Source organism: Necator americanus, chromosome III (genome assembly GCF_031761385.1).
Source record: "Necator americanus strain Aroian chromosome III, whole genome shotgun sequence".
NCBI lineage: Eukaryota > Metazoa > Nematoda > Chromadorea > Rhabditida > Ancylostomatidae > Necator > Necator americanus.
The window spans coordinates 3,874,463-3,896,391 of record NC_087373.1 but is presented as its reverse complement, the minus strand read 5'-3'; the positions used below and the strand labels follow the sequence as shown (position 1 = coordinate 3,896,391).

General features: G+C 35.7%; 1 protein-coding gene across 2 annotated transcripts; it reads left to right on the top strand.

Annotated features, from left to right (window-relative positions):
• Window positions 1-396: 396 nt before the first annotated feature.
• RB195_008538 (uncharacterized protein) lies at window positions 397-20,585 on the top strand (the record flags this gene model as incomplete). Of its 2 annotated transcripts, XM_064195088.1 has the most annotated exons (18): window positions 397-461; window positions 4,670-4,789; window positions 15,183-15,321; window positions 15,388-15,510; window positions 15,572-15,667; window positions 15,856-15,986; window positions 16,046-16,111; window positions 16,194-16,290; window positions 16,884-17,015; window positions 17,083-17,241; window positions 17,421-17,532; window positions 17,833-17,939; window positions 18,052-18,101; window positions 18,192-18,285; window positions 18,367-18,449; window positions 19,164-19,323; window positions 19,415-19,462; window positions 20,433-20,585. In XM_064195088.1, the coding sequence occupies 18 exons, from the start codon at window positions 397-399 to the stop codon at window positions 20,583-20,585; spliced, it is 1,935 nt and encodes a 644-aa protein (XP_064046233.1). The 2 variants fall into 2 exon arrangements, with proteins under 2 accessions (XP_064046233.1, XP_064046234.1); XM_064195089.1 differs by lacking the exons at window positions 397-461; window positions 4,670-4,789 and adding an exon at window positions 10,732-10,760.
• Window positions 20,586-21,929: the final 1,344 nt, after the last annotated feature.

The window sequence follows — 21,929 nt, the reverse complement described above, 5'->3', positions numbered from 1 at the left end:
TATTTCAGGGAGAAAACGATGTTATGATGTTGAAAAGTTCGACTTTCAATGAACTTCGGCATAGTTGAATTTATATTATCGAGTTTGATAAGCTGTACACGAGGTTGTTAAATAAATTTATTGGCTAACGTTTCGGCTATATCGTTATCGGCTAAAACGTTAGCCAATAAATTTATTTAACAACCTCAAACTCGATAATATAGACGTTATGATGAAAAAACTAAGAAATCGTTGATGAATCGAAGTGGAAACTCTCCCAACTCAATTTCACCGGCCCTATAATGTGAGTTCAGAGCGTATCCAGAGTTCTACAGTTTTTTTTTCTTTCTGAAGAAAAAAAGCTTTCCTAATATCAACAACGTTGTAAACAACACATAAACACGCCTTATCCAGAATATGTTCGCCGTAGGCGTCGATAAATTGCGATTAAGTACAGCGAACCCCACTAAACTGGATGATTTGTGAGTGCAAATGCAAATACGAAGTGGGCGTGGCCTCGTGGTCCTCTGTTATTCGACGTTAAAAATCTTGTTAATCACTCATCACGAACTCTAAATCTACTAACGTATAACTGTAAACCACGCCCGCTCAAATTGAACTTTCTATTGACTATTTATTGATTGGTGTGTGAATAATTCATATGTAAATAGGACAACTGAGATCATCACTCGTTTTGGGGGGAGCTTAAAAAAACTGTGCAATTTTTATAAGTGAACAATTTGTAAGCTACCGTAAACGAAAAAATAATTCATATGGGACATAAATAGGACAACTGAGATAATCACTCTTTTTTTTTGGGGGGGGGGGGGGGGAGGAAGAGAAAGGGAGTTGAAAAGAACTGCACAATTTTTTTTCTATAAGAACAACTTGTTGGCTACCGTAAACCCTAAAATATAAGGGATTTTAATTACAAATCCCTTACGGCGGTCGATAATATTCAGTGTTATTCCCGAACCATTCCTAAAAGTGATAAAAAGGTCATAAAGACAATAACAATGCAACCAAATCAATAGTTCCGGACTCAGAAAAAAAAGTAGAGAGGTACTTCGATCTTATCATCCGATTTTTGGTGATAGCGGCGCTATGCAGGGAACATTCCAGGAAAAAAAAACCGGATTGTTGCTAATTTTGTTGTTTGCAGCTGCAATGACGTAATTGCTGCATTCCATTATCTCTAATATTCAGTTTTGGACATCATCCACCATCCAGAAAATCACGAAAAATATTCGAATGCTCGTCTTTCCGAATTAATCCTACTTGATCGATACATTCGAATGATCGAATGACCTCAACTCAGGCGTCGAATATCGTACATACCTCTCACCAGGTTAATTCATCGTAGGGAACTAAGAGACCTACACAGTACTTCCCTTTTCAACTAACACGTGAAACACAAAATCATTTTAATTTTCTTATTAAAAAACAAAAAAAAAATTAAAATAAGAGATTTATGACAGTAAATCTCACTATCACATGCATTTTGTTTACGCATTAATTAGAACAAATTTCTTTAGTACTTGATTATTCGATTATTAAGTGATCGATGCATAAATTTATTGAATTTTTCTACTATTTAAGTTATTACACTATATATTATGTTATATACTAATTAATTAATTAATTAATTAATTTACATCTACATCTAAGCATCTACCTATCTGTGGTGATTTGAACAAAAGATTCGGAACGAGTTGCGTTGTTTATTTATTTGTTTATTTTTCTCGGTTTTTCGGTGAATTTCACTTTTCGGTGTTTTACTAGATATAAATAGAAATGAAAAAGAATAGAAAAAGAAATAAGATGTGAAAACGTCAACATCGGAGTCCACCGGTCAATTTTTTCTTTCGCTTTCTTTTTTCTTCGCTTCTTCTTTTCTTCCCTTTTCTTCATTTCATACTTGCGTATATTCAGGGGAAATACTTCACGAATCGGATTATCTCAGAGCGAAAAATTTGCACTTTCAGGGGGAATTTGAGTGATGTTGCAATTAAGAAGGTGATAAGCCGTACTGATTAGCTATCACATTGATGTGTGACGGTGAAATTCGGTTCTTCGGCCAGCAGATGACGACAGCGTCGGCTGATTGATGGAGATTTTCCGTCTGACCCGCTTCAATGTGTTCACTGAAATAAGCTGATAAGCATCTACCTATCTGAGATGATTTGAACAGAAGATTCCGAGCGAGTTGAAGTGAAATGAACTTTCTAAGCAATTCAGTACTTCTCAAAAAGTCTTTTTCTTCAAAAAAAGGAAAGAAAAAAGGAAAGAAAACATGAATAGACTATTTGATGTGATTAGAAGCAAAATACTATTGAATCGATGCTTTATCGAACGCTAGCTCCGCCCCTATCTATTTGTTTTTATGCATATTAGGCTTCGTAGTGACGATGATTTCTTACGTAGTTGATCAGGGTTGCATTTTTTTCCACAGTGATTAACATCGAAAAATAATAGTATTTTTTGAGTGGGAAACTAGTTTTTTCCAGAAGAAATATAGAATTTATTAGAATATAATAAAATGATGATACAATTTTTCAAAAAATAAAAAAAAAACAATTAAACCTCGATCTTCCTTGAGGTTACGTAGATCCGAAGCAACTAATTGCTGCGAAATAAGCGAAAAAAGAATGGTTTGTTGCTTTTTATTCTTTTTTATTACACATTTACTTATTACTACATTTTAAAATCCTAATTTCTGCTTAGTTTAGGATTTAAAAAAAATGCTTTTATGTTTAACACTCTATGAAAACTGACACAAAGATTAAGTGTACTTTTTTCTTTATTTTTTGTTGTTTTTTGTTAGTATTTTTATTACCTATATTTTAAAATTTATCTTCTTATTTTTTCGCTTCTGTAGCAAAGCTGTTCTATCTCCTAAAACTCTTACGTTTAAATATTTCCCAATTTTTTCAGGACATCTTCCTGGAAAACTTCTTAAAATCTTCTAAAGAGAAAATTCTAGAACTCTTCTTCTAAAAAGAAATTCTAAAATCTTCTTCCTCAATATTTTCTATCACCTCTTCCCAGAAAACTCCATAAAATCTTCTATAAAGTGTGTCCCTAAGGGATAATGTACGTTAGGTGAAATTTAGGTAGCAGAGGTGGCGATTCTCCACAGATTTAGTCCCCGTGTGGTCTTTCCGCCATCGAAACCGTTCATTTCGAAGGGGTTAAGGGATTTTAAAGATTAATCATACCGTACTCAGGGGAAATAGTTGGAAATTACAAAATTACGGGGGTAAACTAGTGGTTTTTATAGAGGTTGTTATGCTAACCTTGGCCTTGTGACGTGTCCGCGTCCGGTTCGCCCTTGCTTGTTGTTGACAATCAGACCAACGACCACCACCTGCGCTGTATTGACGTTATTTCATCCTCAGTTTTGCTGGCCAATGCAAAACTCAGCGACTCATTGATTTTTTTTCGAGTCTTCCATCACTTTTTTTGCCGATTTTGTTGCTCAATCATTCTTCTAGCACTATTTCTTATCGTTTCCATCAATTTTCTGGTACCAGCCATTTCCTAATGATGATGTTCTCCTCGAAATTTGAATCTCCTCCTCTAATGGAGACGCGGGCATCGATCGTTCGATACCATATGCGAGAAACTAGTTTAGAAACTGGTTTTATGTCTAAAAATGCCATTTTCAACCCGTTAACCACTCATACTACGTTGTTAGAGAATTTGTGGTCATTGTAAAAGAAATTCATGTATATTGAAGAGGCCATCAACGTTGTCCGTTAATTCGGACACATTTTCTAAATAAATGAAATAAAATGACCTGACAAAAACAAAAAAAAATGTCAGTTAACCCTAAAAAGATCCCATGTATAGGGGGGAAAAGCCAAAAACCCCAGAAAGATCCCATGTATAGGAGAAAGAAATCAAGAAAACCCTAAAAAGACCCTAAGTATATTTGTTTTTCTTCACTCGTGCAAGACACACTTAGCTCCTTGTACTTATGTTTGCCCGGACGACCGCGGCGCGTCTGACACGACGCACACACCCTCGCTACTTTACCTAATAAAACCTGCATCTCACCCGCATCGAGTTAAGATGAGTGGCGACGCCTGCAGAAGATTTTAATTTGCTCGCTCGTGATCATTTTCGTGATTTCGGTTTCTTAGAATTAAAATAATTGTTAAAAAAGACTTAGAGGAGGGAAAATTCCCTCGAAAGACTAATCTTCATCGTTGAGCCGTTATTTTGTTGTTGTTGAAAAAAAATTCTATATTTTTAATGCTTGTCGTCCTCAAACTCATTAAGGTACATAACCGTATCATTTTGTTGTGATATTTATGTTGATTGATGCGCATTACATTATATTTGAGATTAACCGTCTATTGATTTTGTATTTCCTGGCGAAGGGTTCACGACGGACAAATTCCCACTTATATTTATGGTACATTCGAATCCCCCTAGTGCCATCCATGCGTTTCATCCCTCCGGGGTCGATAAATTGGTACCACACTTTTCTGGAAGGATTAAAATCCCGAACTGACACATCCGGTGGCCTCAGCTAGTCATTGTTAGGGCCAGTTACACGTTCATAAACCTCAAACGATTCTGAATTGAGTGAACGGGTTCCAAGTCCCAAGTGGTGGCGCAGGTCCCAAGCAGATTGGCTAACGCCAGACACTTTATGCTTAGTCCTTTTATCCTTGTATAACAGGCTCGGCAAGCATATGGGGACGGTAGTTTCCGAAGCTCCTGTCGGTCATCTTTCTTATGGATTAGAACGGCCTGCGAGATCTTCCACTGGTCTGGGATCCTTTCTTTCTGAAGATAAGAGGTTTTCTGGGTGGAAGGTGGTGATCGTAAACCTCAAACGAAGTCTGTGTTGAGATCGGACGCGTGGGAAGCGCATCCGTATAGGAATTGATCAACGCTGTGCGATACGATTATTCACAGTGTTCGTTGTTCGATTCGTGCCCTATGTGCCCGGTCTAAACTCCGTCATTCCCTCACCTGAACTCACTTCTGTGCGTTCAACTGGTTCAACCCTCTTGAATTGAAGTTTCAGCTGGTTTTTTTCTGGTTCGGTCAACTTCAACTTCAATCTCTTTTTAACCGTCACTGCAGCAGAACCTGACAGATACAGTTTGTTATTTGCAGAGATAGAGAAGTGGAAGTAAACATGGCATCGCAAAGAAAGAATGTGACTCATGGGAATTTTTGCAGAACCATAAATCTATTCAAATTCCTATGTAAGCTTCATAGTTCATTTTTATGATTTTTAATCGTAACCGTTGCAATCGTACGTTTATTTATGCACGCGTCTGTCTACTTCAAGGCGTCATGGCTTTTGAAAGCAAATTTAAATGCTTTATTGTTCGTTTATACAAAAATAATACGTTAAATAGGCAAGGTGATAGGATTTTGACGTGGATTGATTCAAAAATGTCGAATTCTAAGCCGAAAAAAAGAAATAGTGGGGGAAAATTTTTGAGAAACACCTAATAAGGTCGGCAGATTTGAGACTTCACAAAAATTGTTACTTTAACAAAGATATTTCTTTTTCTTTCTTTTTTCTTTTCTTTTTCAGATTTTTCTGCCTGTTGAACTGTCTTAGAATTTTATTTTTGGAAACGTAAACACTAAGAATGAGAGTAAAAAGTCAAAATTAAGAATTCCGATAGAAAATTAGAAAATTGGAACAAGTACCCACGCTACAGAGGCACTGAGTTTCGGTAAATCCACGGAAAATTCCAGCAGAAAAGGAAATTCCCACATTTTTTTTTGTCGTCTTCAAAACTTTACTCACTTATTGTGAAGGTCGTGTTCCACAGTTGAAAAGAGCTCCTACTGAATTATTATTTTTTTAAAGAAAAAATAGGGAAAAATAAAATAAATGTTTTTTTTTTTGAAATTCTAATCTTCTACTCGTCAATTTGATCAGTTACAAAGATATTTCCGACGATACATAATCCTGTAAGTTAGGGGATGATTTTCTGGATCACATACATAGATATTTGGATTATAAATAAAACAACTAAAACTAAAAGTTTAAAAAAAAAAAACTAAAACCTAAACTAAAACTTTTAAAACTACTAATTATTTTGTGTTATTCGAAGATTTATAGTTTTTTTTTATGTTATTTTGTTTCGTATTTTTATTTATTCTATTTTATTTTATATTCTGCCATATTTTCCATGCCCCTCTGAGTAAACAGAGAAGCATGTACAGAGCTCACCGCGAAGTGCATGCCGTGCCCCGTCATCGCCACTGCACGGATTTCCAAATAATAAAATGTTGTTGATGTTTGATGTTTACATACTCAAAGGAAAAACATTTTCTGAACCTATGTGCTCTCAATTCAGCAAGCAATGACTTCACTGCATAAATACCACCAGAAGATTATCCGCTGTATACAGTACTCCACTACTCGTCCTGAGATCCCACAAGTCTTTAGATTACTGTAGAGTCTCTTGACTCTCCCATATATGTATTGTTTATTCGTAAATGTAATATTCGTAATCTATACAGTTATGTCTAACAAATGTCTGAATTACTGTAGATTTTCAGTCTCTTATATAATTCATCCTTATTCGTAATTGTGTGTGCGTGTGGACAGTTTATATCACTATATTTTATATTTATTATTTTATAGCGATTATTTTTACATTTTTTATGTAAGAAGTAAAAGAGAGGGGTGAATCTACTTCTGGACTGTTCACTATTAAACTCTTGAAAGAACTGTGAAAAAAAATCACACGAAGAAAAATTCGAAACAATTTTCTTCTTGCTTTTTCGTTATCCACGAATTTTTTGGGAAAACCCTAAGCATATTCGCTGTAGAGGTAGAGGTAAAGATTTTCGCGACTGTATAGACTCGAAACTGAACTTTTTGATTAGATTCCCGCTTTTAGAAGGTTTTTTTTTCAAACACACAAAAAACCCACGGCTGAGAATTTCGTTGATGCTGTCGCCGATCTCTATTGGTATGTCTGTTTGGCGACACTGTGTAGCTCCCTGTTTGAGAAAATTCAACTTTTTCCAAAAAAAAAAAACTAATATAAATGGTACGATACGTTTATTCTACGAGTACAACGCGTATGATTCATCCTGAAAGTCCTTTAAAGGCATCACCCCACAAATCTGAGGTGGTGATGCGGGTTTCAGGTGGTTCTATGCCTACACGGAGTCGTAGAATATGGAGAGAAGGGTGATTTCGTCTATTTCTTCCTAATTGCCGTAGGAAACGGCCCTTCGGCTTCGGGCGTTCCGGCGCGCCATTTTCTACAAGGAGTTCGATTGGAGCGCACCAGCCGTGTGCACGCGCCGCATCTTTCGGGACTTTTTTACGGCGATTGAGAAGAAGTGGATGGAATCACCCTCCTCTTCATAATCCACAATCCCGTATACGAGTGCTGCACGTGAAATCCGTACCACCTCAGATTCGTGGGGCGATGCTTTTAAGTAACTGACATGTTGTTCATACTTTCAGATCGTGAAAAACCGTGTGACCCATCGGTGGGGGATTGACACGTTGGCCAAACTTCACGGTCACGGAACAAGACCGTACCACCTTACTCGAGGGTCACATCTTGTGAATGTGATTTTTTTCCCTACAAATAAGCAAATTTATGAGTTTTTTGGCAAAAATTCAAAATCACTTTCTATAAACCATCATTTTTATCATCTATCCACCATTTTTATAACACAAAAAAATAAAATTATAATATAATATAGTGAAATATGATTTATGTGATGTGCAATCACATGTATATAAGTAATGTATACAAGTAAGATATGAGAATACGCATACATTCAATCATAAAAAAAAGTGGGTCGTTAAAATTCTCATTAAGTGAACAAAATGTGAAAGGAGAAGAAAAAAATTACAGTTAAAGCAGTTAAAAGTTGATTGAAGTAGCATTAATGACAACTAATGAGAAAAATTAATTGCAAGCAATTAAGTTGGAACGGAATAACTAACGTTTCTCATTATTATTCTTGTTATTGTTACTGTTATTATTATTATTATTATTATTATTATTATTATTATTATTATTATTATTATTGCTATTATTACTATTATTACTATTATTACCCTAATTTTTCTTACTATTTAATTGTTTTTCGTGAGGTTTCTCACTTTTAGACGAACATTTCCGCCATTTCCTTACAGTTTAGTCATTCAAATGCGCTTCTATGGGAATCTTTAATCTATTGATTAGCTCCCGTACATATATATATATATATATATATATATATATTTGTAAATATATGCACCTGAATATTATGATTTCATTTCAAACGAAAAAAAAAATCATAATTGTATGCCTTCAGGAACTAGATGTGAAAACTAATAGAAAAATAGGAAAATGATCAAAAAAAAAATTTAATAAGTCAAAAATAGGAAGACAATCAGAATATTTTTAATAAGTAAAAGAGATGTGAAAGAAGAAAAAATAGGTCGCAGCACAAAAATAAAATTCATTTAAGAAATTAATTGGAAAAAATCAGTGACAACAAGTTACAAAAATTAGTTACAAAGAATTAAATTGCATAAAAGCACTTCTATGGAGATTGTGAAATCGATTAATCAGCTCCTTATATATTTGCAAATATATGCACCTGAATATTATGATTAAATTTTTTCAAATAGAAAAAAAAACATTAGGTCTCTCTAAGGACTGCTGCTAACGAATGTGAATCGTATGAGAGAGAAAAAAAAGAAAAATGATCGGAAAGGACAAATTTGTGATTCATGGAAGTGCGTATGCATCCGAAACCGGTTATTTTACTTTCTACGTTCGTCTCGCTGCAGCTGCTGCGCTGCTGCTGCTAGTTTGGGTTGCTGTTGCTGAAACGTCGGGTGATATCATATCATAGGTTGTTTACTTTCTACCTGGCATCGTTTCCCCAAACAACAGATAAACAGAAATCACTCAGCCTATGTACACTCTCCGTTCATACTACTGCTGTTATCGAAAGCAAAACGTCCGTACAGGCGAAACACACAGAAATTTTATCCAGAAAAAAAACTCTATATTTCCCGAAACTGCTGTATTTCTAACTGTGCTCTTGACGACGTTATTATTATTATCATTATCGTTATTTTTATATTTATTGTTATTATTATGGTTACTGCCAATCATTACTGTTAATAGCTCAATTTAGTACAGAATGGGGGAAATTTCAAAAGGTTTTTTATATTTAGGTTAGCCGAAAAACGCCTAACCAAACTATTTTTTGCTTCCCAAAAATAATAATTAATAATAGATAATAATTAAAGTAATAATAAATAATAATAATTAATAATAATAATAACAATAAAATAAAAAAAATTCTAACAACAAAAGGTTCTAACAACATAACTCATAAAAAGATTTAAAAATCAATTATTAAATACGTAAAGGAGCTTAACTTCTATTCTTTTTTTTATGGTTTTATTGTTATTATTACTATTAATTATTATTATTTATTATTACTTTAATTATTATCTATTGTTAATTATTATTTTTTGTTATTTTATTATTATTCATTTCATTCTTTTTTTATAACTTTTAGACAAGTTTAAAAATTAACTATTGAATATGTGAAGCGACTTGTTGATGCGGATTTTTGTTTCAGCGAATTTTAAACAGTGAGATGGAACCTATTTATCTTTTTTTGCGTTTTATTTCACTTTTTTTGCATAAATCATTATAGAATAAATATCAAACAAATATCAGGAAAATATCCATTAAATCACAAAGGAGGGATTTCAATCCTAACGACATCATTTGATGATGGTTCCTAAACAATCCCATTTTTTTCGTGTAGGTAATACATTATTCATGCAAACCATCGTTTTGTTTCTTTGATGACTCACCCGTGTCATGTTCTGCCTCAGATACAAAAATGTAGTTCCAGTCGTAACATCTTTTTATGGTAAACGACATTTCGCGAACCGAGAGAACAACACAATTTGATGACGTTTTCCCGACGACGATACAGCCGCGATCAATAGTTTTGCATTGTTCATTCAAACTTTTCACCAATACGATACAATAATCGAACACAATAATCGAACAATTCCAGGATAACACGGTGATTTAGATAGGCTGAGGATGAAATCTAGAATAGACACTAATTTTTAATTTCAAGATCTTTGCTGCCATCTTATTCCTCCTGAGGAACTCCTCCTTACTTATTTTTTTTCAGTCATTTCTCTTTTATTGTTATTCTTCTTCCAACTATATTTTGATTTTCTACGGATTTTTCTACGGATTTTTTAAAGTCATATTTCTTTTATTATTGTTATTCTCTTAATTACATCAGAATACTTGGAATTTTTTCCTTTTCCAATTTCAATTTTAATTTTTTTCGTATAAAGTGATTGCTTTCAATTGTAGATAATTAGTGTAGATTAAATTAATTTTCGTTTTCTTTTTTGTTCTCCTAAGAATAGAGCTTTTTTTCCCTCTGATTTCTAGAAACTCCCAAGAATAATGGTGATCTCTTTTCTTTCTTTTTTCCCACTTCTTCTCTTATTTTTCGATGTTTTCTCTCAACGACTAATCTCTGTGATAAAATATGTCATTGAAATGTCATTAATATGCGAAATGCTAGCACTTTCATATAGTTACTTCACAATTTCCCGATTTTCTATGGTTAATTGTCGTTTTTTCCGAATTTTCCCATCGTTTTTTTTTTCGAATTTTCCCATTGTTTTTTCTCGAAATTTTCCATCGTTTTTTTTTTTCAGATTTTTTTATGATGTGCTGACATCAATATACTTCATATATGGTTGAGAGTTCGGGTGAAGGAACAAGGTCGGTTTCTGTTTCTTCAGGAAATTTCAAGCGTTTGTTCATTGTTGTTTTTTATATTAATAATTCTTCGTCGTTTTCTTGTATTCATACGGTAATTTTCAAAAATCACATTTAGTATGACGCTAAACTAACAATTAACCATAAAAGCTCTTAACAAATAGGTCTTCGGATATAGAAGTTCTGCTATCGCTTCTTCTTTTCGCTTAAGTGCTCATGATCTATACTTGTTTGCAATTTTTTTATCTACTCTAATCTAATCTTGCAAAATAAAAAGTTATATGTCATTTCGATATGTTTTACACTAATGTTTTTTTGAATAACTAAAGGTCAAAGATAAGGTGAGCGATAGAAAGATTCTACTTCAACGAAAAAAATATGGTCAAGCCAATAAGGTGGCACTTATGTTTACCCGAGTGACCGCGACGCGCCAGCCGCAATGCACGAATTTCTACTTTACACATATCATGTGGGCAGTTTAGTGTGCTCTGATAGAACGTGCATCGAAGCCGGTAAAGCAGAAATTCTACTTTTTTACTTTTTTTCTATTTTATTTTATTTCTATTTGCATTTTGAAGACAAACTAAAAGGAAAAAGGAAAGAGGAGAGCACGATAAGGACAGCTTTTTTCTATTTTCTTTTCTTTTTTTCTTTTTTTTTCTTTTCTCTTTTTTTTTTCTTTTTCTTTTTTTTTCTTGTTTTCCTTTTCTTTCTGCATTTTTCTCAGCCAAAAAAAAATCACGAAATTTTCCTTGAGTTCCAAATCTTCGAAAATGCTTAGGAATAAATAAATAAATAAATAAATAAATAATTGTTCAATTAAGGTGTTGTGGTAGATACAGTAGGTGATTGGATGATTTTACACATCTGGAAATATCTTAAGCACGACTAACAGTAATCCTTGTAGATTTGTGGAAAATTTCCAATGTTTTCAGAGCAACTTTGAAAGAACATTTACCGTCATATTTTTGCATAGCGAAAAATTTCTAGCAATGATCTCATCCTGTCGTCCTCGTCCTGTTTCCAGAGCAGCTTCAGCTAATCGTATGAGTTTTTTTTTGCGGCGAATTCAGCAAATTTCATACACTTGCTGTACTTTCTGTTCAATCAAGGAAGAAAGAAAAAAAAAAAAACGAGGAGGAAAGGAAGTGGCATAAATCATAAGTCATAATTGTGAAGTTGTTCGTTCGAATTCGGGGAAATCGAGTTTTTTCAAGACATCAGAAAATGTTTGCACCAAGTGTTTCTTTTTTCTTTTTCTTCTTCGCTGGAAAGAATTCGTTCATTAGACGCACACAGTTCGTATGTCATTCACCTACCTTTTAATGACTAGTCTCGGCCGACCAACACCCCCCGACATTTTGTGTTTCTCGTTATCGCAAACCGCACCACCGCCAGTGTCAACAACCAATTGTTGAAAGTACATTGTTATCTATGTGTGTTTGGAGAATTTTACCATCATGTTGCTGAGAAACGCATAGATTATCTTTGCTTTTTCTCTTTGTATAGGTGGAAATTCCTCTTTAATCCATTTTTTAAAAATTGGATGCATTTTATGCTATTTTATGGATTTTATGCAGTAATGCCTATGTGCGACTGCGCTTTGATGGTTGTGGCATGATTTTAATAGAATTTTTTATTTTAGAATTTTTTAAGGAGAATTTTACCAACATATTGCTAAGAAATTTATAGATTACCTCCGCTTTTTCTCTTTAGGAGAAAATTATAGCACAAAATTCCCTTTTTATCCATTTTTTTAAAACTTAAATGCATTTTTCTGCTATTTTATGGATTTTATACAGTAGTGCCCATGTTCGAGTGCACTTTGAATCATGGCATGTTAGTAATATGAAGTTTTTACTGATTGATTTACTTGAGCTGTAGCCAAGATTGATATTGATCGTTTTTATTAACTAACAGCTAACGTTTATGAAAACTTTTATGCACTTAATGGTTTCAACGATACCATTATCCTTGTAAGAAAATCTTTGTAAAATATTTGTAGTTATAGCTGGTTGGATTACTTCGATGACAATCAAATTAGTTAGTAAGTTGGCATTTTCGTCAAGGCGTTCTAAAAAAAATTGACTAACCCTGCTTTTGCATCATACTTGTACCAAAAGTTTAATTAATTACTTGTTACTGCTACAGTTATTATTAACTGCTTACTACTATTCTATTGGTAGAGACCGACCATTTGACCGACCACATCAGACCGAGAAACCGCGCCGCGGCAGCCGCGACGCGCGACCGTTTGCAGGACAATAAGCCTGTTTGCGACCATGTACACTTATAAAGTTTATTTTCTGAACATCCATAATCAACTATCATTTGGGTTAGAAAACCGACTAATAATTCCAATGTTTTGTTAGAGTCTATGCGCTTTTCTCTAGTAAGTAAACTAGTCTAGAAGTGTCAACGTTTGACAACGACATTTTTTTTTCGCTCGGACTCCCTTTGAGAAGAAAAATCTTATACCTCCATCAAAGGAAAACTGTGAACTCACCAAAATTACAGTGAAATTAGACAAATTTTCATTTATTAAATTTAAAAGTGGATTTCTATCCAGAGAAATGTATAAAGAGAAATGTTTCTCAATCGTTCCCATTTCTTTTGAAAAAAAAATTGTGACAATGAAGAATTGTGGGTAGCTTCAATCGAGCAGGCCAATTCAGCCTTAATTCAATTTAATTAATTAACTCACATTTTCCGCGCCTAGTAATTAATATTCGTAACAATTTAATGAAATTTGTGCGGTGGAAGTGTACGAGTTTCCTTGTGTGTACGAGTCTCACTACTAAAAATCATGTGAATACCGTAGTGCTCATGTCCTCTCAAACTCTTCTCCGATAACAGCTAGAAAGTGTAGTTTCGAAGTCAGTAGCACCTGCTACGGTGGCCGGTTAGCCGTTATCAGTGAAAATTGGTGAAATAATGGGAGGAGCAATATTTTAGGATGGAGAAAAACCTCTTTAAAATTTGCCATTGGTTTCCATTCACCCCATTCGAAACTAGTCTTAGTGCATGCTAGAGTCCAGAGAAGCAGGGTGAAGAAATTGTGCTTATTTTCCAGAAAAAAAAACCGCGTTTAATTACCAATTCCCCAAAGTGTCTTTTCCAAACCACGAGCCCCATGTATTTGATGGTTATTGATCGGCTGAGGTAGGGAGGTGATGTGACGGGGCTCTGTGCTGTCACCGTCTCGAACCACTAATTTATTATCATTCGTAACGAGAAAACAGGAGCACTACCGCTCTGCGACGCCTCGGCTACCGATACGCATCGGCTGCGTCTCTACTGATCCCATTATCGCTACTCGTAACTTTCCTACGTCTCCACTACGAACATGATAACTCGTCCAACACTACGGATCACATATGACGCAGTAATTTTTCAAATTCTCACATTTTGCACGGTTCACCTACCAAAGTTCAGAGACAAAGGATGATACGGGGTGATAAGAATGCTTATAAATTGTGCACTGATAAATAATTGGCAGTTATCGTGCTTTTTCCTTTTTTCCCATGATTTTCTCCGGATTATTTCCGTTATTTTCCTGGAAAATTTTTCCTCCAATTTTCAAAAAAAGTTCCTTAAATCATCCATTTTGTTTTTTTGCGTTCTCATTTGTCAACAATACCATGTAAATAAATATAAATCGATATAAATAAATATATGTTTAAAGAAAACCCCAAACAGAGGAAAGCGAAAAAAAAGTCGCAAATCACTCTTACGCTTTCAAAAAATCATCCATTCGTGAGCAAAAAGCAAAAAAGTGTTAAATTGGTGTTCAGGGTTTATTGTTGTTTTTTAATTGCTGTTTTTATTTATTCCGCCATGAAATATATTTCAGTTATTAGCATTTTTATTAAATAATCAGCTTTTTCAGTTAGCAATGAATCTAGAGATTAACAAAAAATATTTTTATAAAAAAAGCCCAACGTCAGAAATGGATTAGAATCCTACTAGGAGTGTTAGTGAACCGAAAAACGCCACATTTAGAAACTAATAGAATTTTGGTCAGACAGATATACAAAGACTGCACATTTGCAGAGTGATCAGTGAAACAAAGATCTTTGTGCTCTCCTCGAACACAGTACTCTCTCGGACGAGTGCCGAATATCTGCAGATTCCGGTCTTTTTGCATTTTTTGCATATTATTCGCCGCATACTGTTGATTTTTAGGGGAGTACGGTAGATTCGTTCATTAAGATCCGCGTTCTAGTTCCACATTGCCCTAACCAACTAATCAATAAGTAATTGCGGGATGAATTGCAGTTTCCAGAAAACATTTGTGCAAACACGAATATGGCGCATCGGAAAAAAGAAACAAATCAGCAAATTCTGTTCTGTCATCGTCGTATGAGTGTAATTCATTGCCAACACAACGTCAGCCGTTGTAATTAATTTTTTTCCCCCTTTCAGCCAGGAACGGGTGCCAGAACCCACACCGCTCACAATGGTTCCTGCAACAGCCGGCGGTTCTGTGAACAAGAAGAAGAATGGGCCAAAAGCAGCTCAAGAAACCTACGAAGTGAAAGTTGATGTACCTGACACCCCTGATGTGAGTGTCCTCATCAGCTAGCAGCGTGTGGTCCCACGACGAAAACTGCCGCTTCGATTTTTCCAGACTGGCTTCAGTTGGATAAAATTATGGAAATTTACTGGTCCAGGTTTTCTGATGAGTATCGCCTATCTGGATCCGGGTAACATTGAAAGTGATCTACAATCTGGTGCTATAGCACGTTTTCAGGTGAACAGTATGATGTGCTCCAGTTGAACAAATCTGCTCCAGTCAACGTTGACTATTTCAGCTCATATGGGTACTGCTTACGGCTCACATACTCGGTTTGCTATTGCAACGTCTTGCAGCTCGACTTGGTGTCGTTTCAGGAAAACATATGGCTGAGGTGAGCGAGTGCTCAGATAGGCTCAACTAATCACAGTCAAAATAGGACGTGAATACAGTAGTATAAGTACTAGCCAATAGGAGTCGTTGGGCGGAGTTTGACTCACCGGTGATTGGTTCCCGCTATGTACCTCACGCCCTACAAGACTTGCCCAACGAGAAATTTATTCACGATTCGAAAGTGTTTAGATCGCGCATTCATACTATCCACGTATACCTCGACTAATTTTATGGGTTATGGTCGAAATCGCTATTATTGCCTCCGATATGCAAGAAGTGATAGGAACAGCAATTTCACTATATTTATTATCGGATGGATAGTGAGTTTACTCGAATCTGGACCCGGAAGGTTACTGTAATATGAGCAAAATCTTTCCAGTATACCACTCTACGCTGGTGTTTTAATAACGATTTGCGACACGTTCACGTTTTTGTTTTTGGACAGGTGATAACGTTTCCAAACGTAGCGATCAATAGTCGACTACGTTATTGATTACAACGGTGGAATAGCAGCCTTTCTGTTTCAGATATGGAATTCGTAAATTGGAAGCTTTTTTTGTTTTTCTCATCAGTGTTATGGCAGTAACTTTCGGCTACGAGTTTGCTGAGAGTAAGCCGGACATAGTGAGCAACATTTGGATCGATCAATACCTATTATTTACATACAACGACAGCCAACAACGAGAACAGTTCAGAAAAAAGTGACGAGCCAATGGCAAAACTTTGAAAATAATTAGGTTTCGGAAAAAAAATACTTATAAAGCGAGGGAAGAATGTATAGTCCGTCGCATACCTGTGTTGGCGGGAACAACGAGAAAGCGACTGTAAGGGTCTTTAACCATATAATCTATCCGAAGCTTTGGTTTAAATCCATTTGTATGAAATCCTCCAGATTCTGAAAGAGTGCAGCTGTTCTGACCTCTATGAAATTTTCATGACAGTATCTGGCCTGCCGCAGAGGAACTTTCTAGAATTGGTGTATCCGATGTGAAATAGTGCACCAACGACGCTAGGCGACACTAGGCGACACTAAGCGATTCTCAGCGATACGCAATATTTCTGTAGAATATTACGTTGATTTCCCAAACCATTCGGAAACTACTTCCACCAGATTGAAAATTGCTAGCTTGGTCAACACCGCGTGAAAAAGCGTGAAACGTATGTAGGCGAGCACAAGCGACAACAAGCGAGCACAAATCTATTCTCGTTATGTTCAGGGTGAAATGTTCACCGGTATGGTAGTACCGTGGTGTAGAGGTTGTGGTACGAAACAGTTCCTACAAGGAGTATCAATCGTGGGCGCAGTGATTATGCCACATAATCTCTACCTTCATTCGGCACTCGTCAAAGTAAGTCGGCCGGATAACTCGTCCACGAACGTCGTACCGTAATGGTCAGAAAATTCCCTTTTCTTAGAGTCGTATGATCGATCGTACACAAGAAGGAAAAGTTCGTGAAGCAAACAAATATTTCTTCATCGAGTCCACATTTGCTTTATTCTGTTCGTTTTGGATTAATGTGTTAGTTGTCGCTGTATTTGGTCAAGGTATCTACGGAAAGACTAATGCTGATGTGGTAAGTTCTTACTAGGTCATTTTACTAAGGTCGTTTTTAAATTATAGAGTGGGCGGGACCTAGTGGGACCTGCGACTTATTCTGTGATTGGCCAGTGGATGAAGCTAACCAATCACAGCTTTTCAATCCACACTTTCGTTCATTTTTCCAGTTAGGTATCAGTAATTCACTCAATTTAGAGACATAATTGCTATTCGCTCAACAATCACATGCCTGACTTCTACAAGGTCGTCTTTGAAAATAACACCGAACCAGCACTTACCGATATCTTCCACGCCGGTGTTTTCCTTGGTAGGACATATTTTTAAGACATGATTTCACGTCTTTATTTACTGCTTCCGATGTTTTTTTTGATTGAAGACAATATTTGGGTTGGGGCGGAGCTTCTTCGTTCTCTGATTGGTCATCAGCCTGTTAGCTATAAAGCTCTTTATCTATCTATTTGGATTATGGATCAAAAATCTGCTTCTTCTCAGCCTAGCGAATCAAGGATATAGTATTTATGACATGATGACCTTAACTGCTTCTAATTAGCTGAAACACATGAAATCTAGTAATTTTGTGACAGTTGTCCGTATTCCTTGATTACAGGCTGTACATTTGGCGTATTAGCGTTATATGTATGGGCAATTGGAATTCTAGCTGCTGGACAATCCTCTACTATGACCGGTACCTATGCAGGACAGTTTGCTATGGAGGTGAGACTCTTATATTTCAAAAAACGCACCGCTCCGACCATCGATCGGTATTGATCGCCGGCGGTGGGCGTGGCTTAGACCTTCGCAGCGGGGAAAAAAAAACTCGTTTCAGGGTTTTGTACAAATCCAGCTACCTCAATGGAAACGGATTTTGTTGACTAGGTACAGAACAGTATTGTCACCTCCTCTTATCGATCGATCCCATTAATCATGCATTGATTTATTCGAATGATCAGCTAAATATTGATTCAGATCACTTGCAATGGGCCCAACACTGTTACTCACAATATTTAGCGGTGGTGTAGATCATATTACGGGTTTAAACGATTTTTTGAATTGTGTTCAGGTAAGTCGGGCAGTAGCATTTTCCACCTAATTATCGATCGTTATCGATTGCTGCTGACGTTTATTCTTGTTTTTTTCGCAGATGGTACAGTTGCCATTCGCTATATTTCCAATTTTGACATTCGTCTCAGATGGGCGTGTCATGTTCCAGTTTAAGACCTCAACGTGAGCTATTTCTATATTTTCGTAAGAGAAATGCCATTATTAGCGTAATTCATACCGTAGATTTACGTAGCAGGGCGAGTAACTCGTCCAATGATGGAGTGGGCGGGGCATAGAGTCGTTCTCGTTGCACATTGTTCCAAATAAATCTGAATTTCTGTAATGTTGCATATTAACCTTGTGATCACAACCAATCAGGTGAAAGAGCTCACTGAGAGAGTAACACATGGGTCCGGAAAATCGCGAAAGGAAAATTGGAAAATTGTCTGGAAGACTGCAATACCATTCTTATAAAACCAGCAGTGCAAAATCGTAAATTTTGCATTAAGACACACTTTCAAATGATTAACCTGAAAATCAATAATGTATGACTTGCACAAAATACAACTGGACATTTTTTGATTTTATTTTCCGCAGGAGGGAGGTGTGGCTAATTTTCCTCTAAGAAAACATAAAAATTTAAATAATAAGGGGAATCTCAATCTTTGATGATTGTTGCTAATAGTAAACGCCTTATGTTGTAAACAACAACAACATGCAAACATTCACTTTTGCAATATTGCAAATCTCTTTGAGCCAATCGTTTGAAATAACGCATCGTTTTTGATCTACTCTTCGTTTGTCCAATCACATTCGTGTCCAAATGACCTCTACAGAAAAATCACAAATTTCTTCAGAGAAATTCCCTCTCATCTAAATCTTTTTTTTCAATTTCAGACTTCAAAAAACGTTTGCATTATCTGTTTCGTTGGTTGTGTTGGGAATTAATTTCTTTTTCCTCTACGCATGGGTGGACACAACATTCGGGTTGAGCCCGACATCGATTATTATCACTGCCCTATTGACAGTCGTGTACGTCTCGTTTATTCTATACTTGGTAAGTTCCCGCATCTGTTACTGTATTGTGCAATCACGTACTTTTTTTTTGTTGTTGAATGCTCTACACTTATTTATTTACTATATTTCAGTTCTACTATTGTCTTGTGGCTATGAGCATTATCAAGCCATTCAATGTGGTAAGGTTTTAGCATTTTTTAAATTTGTATTTCAAATAATATGTGATAAGCATCAATAATAATTTATTGCTACCTATTTTTTATTATTTATATTACTAATTTTATTTATTGTATTATTATTTTATTATTTTACTTTGTCATTTATATTTTTATCTATTTTTTATTATTTTTGTTATCTTATTTGTCATTCTATTATTTATATTTTATTAATATTTTTTAATTACTTTTATTATTTATTTTTTTATCATTTTTTTACTATATATTTTTTTTTGTGATGATAATGTGTTTTTGCTATAATATGTAAATAAATAGTACTTCTAAGATTCCTCACTTTAAATAGTACTTCTAAGGTTCCTCACTTTTCCAATATCCTCGGATTAGAAACCAATGATGACGAGGATCTTTTAATCCTAGGAATTCTTGGAAAAGCTTTTGCGAGAACACTGCAAAATTATTTCACATTACATTGTGGATTAAAAGCGCCAGTGATGATTTTTTATGCGATATTTTTTTGTCGTTGTTATAAATAGAAAAAGGCAAGGAACCTTAAATCTCCTACCTGAGGAAGGGGATCGTTCGAAATTTTTTCAGTGATGAAGATTCCAAACATCCACTCAAAAAAGTTTGAAAGCGAATGTTATTGATAGGAATTCGAGGCTGATCGATCTTAATTAGAAAGCCAAGCAATCCACAGTTTTAATTTTAATTGGTTTACAAAAATTTTCAGGAGAAATTTTTTAATTATTTTCCTTTCTCGTGTACTTTTACTGCATCTTCTATTCAGAAATATTTGTTTACCCCATTGTATATTGTTATTAAAAATCTAGCACTAGAACATTAGAGCATTAGAATCATAAATCCTTTGCAAAAATCAATAAGTATCAAACGTCTAGCGGGCTTTTAAGCGAAAAAAAGCCAGAATCCAAAACCAGAATCAGATCCCTTGTGTTAATGCAATCATTCCTTTCAGTCATGGTTACCTGAACCAAAGTATGAAGATTTCGATGCGCCATGGATGATTTCGAACAACGCAGTCGATCAATACGGATCATTCGAGAATTCCGCCGTTCCACACATCGCAACTGAAGCGGATGATTTAGAAATTGAAAAGACGGCACTCTAATGAGGAAACGGGACAGACTTCTAGTCTGAACGATACCAGCAGTCGTACGCCTTGAATCAGGGCATTTGCAGTGCGTGGTGGCTCTTCTCTTGTTCCTATATACAACCAACAGCATATTAATATTAATGTTATAATTGTATTTTATTGATGTTGGAATTATGTGATATTGAGTGATTAGAGATTTCACCGTATAGATCTGTGTTAGAGACGCAGAGGAAGTAGAAATCTCATGATCAATGTCATCAGCGAAAGTTCACTTTTTATTGTGCACAATTTCTATTTTTTTATAGATCTGCAGTGCTATCTAATAAAAAAATAGCACCTAGAGATGATCTCGGATAGGTGCTAGCTTCTTTCTTCTTCTTCTTCTTCAACAGTATTCGGCAGTTGTCAAAATGTCACTTTTCTGCTCAGGACCATGACTTTTGTGAAATGAGATAATGAAACCAAGAAAAGGACAAAGTGTCTGTCGTTAATCCTGGATTGTCCTGGCGTCTAGATCGATGTATTAGATCAGTGTATTTATCCTTCCAGATAAGTCTGGTACCAGTTTACCGACCTTGGAGGGGTGAAGAGCTTGGTAGGCACTAGGATGGATTCGAACCATCGATCGCACAGTCGTAGCTAAACCTCGTATCGACTGCGCCACCCCAGCTTCAGTTGACGGTTATAAACGATGTAAGAACATCAAATAATTGTGAACGCGCAACAGTGTCCTCATTTTGAACACCATCTGATTATAATTTAGTTCTTTTTCCCTTCGTGCTCAAAAAATTCAATCCTTAATGTGCATCGATTAGACAAACGTTAGCTTATCGACTATCTTCGTTTATTATAGCAGAACAAGTAGAGTATCTCTGGAGTTGTATGGATGATGAAGCATTATTTTGGGAAACTAGATAGACTTTCTGCAAATCTCAGCAAAGACTCAGATCTGAACGTTTATGGACCTTCGTCTAAATCGCAGACACTTCGTACTATGCCTACTTACTTAGATGACCCGCCTTAACCGAACGTGCGGGCCCCACCATCTTTTAGACTCGTTCTGTTCCCTCGACACCAGCCGCGAACAACTTCGGCGATATAGTATCCTCTTGTTGTACCCCCTTTTCAATGGGTATAGTGAGGGCGGTGAAAAAGCTGTATTCTAGTGGTGCATCGCTCGTAAAAATTGGCTATGATCCTCACAAAGGACGCGTCCTCACCTTGGTTGATCAGTACTGACGGTATTGCATTCGTTTCTACGCTGTCGAAGGCTCTCTCTTAGTCGATGAAGGTTAGAACAAGGGGCAGGCGGTATTCCCGACAGGGTGATTGTGGTGTAGCGGTTAGAGGTTCCGCTTC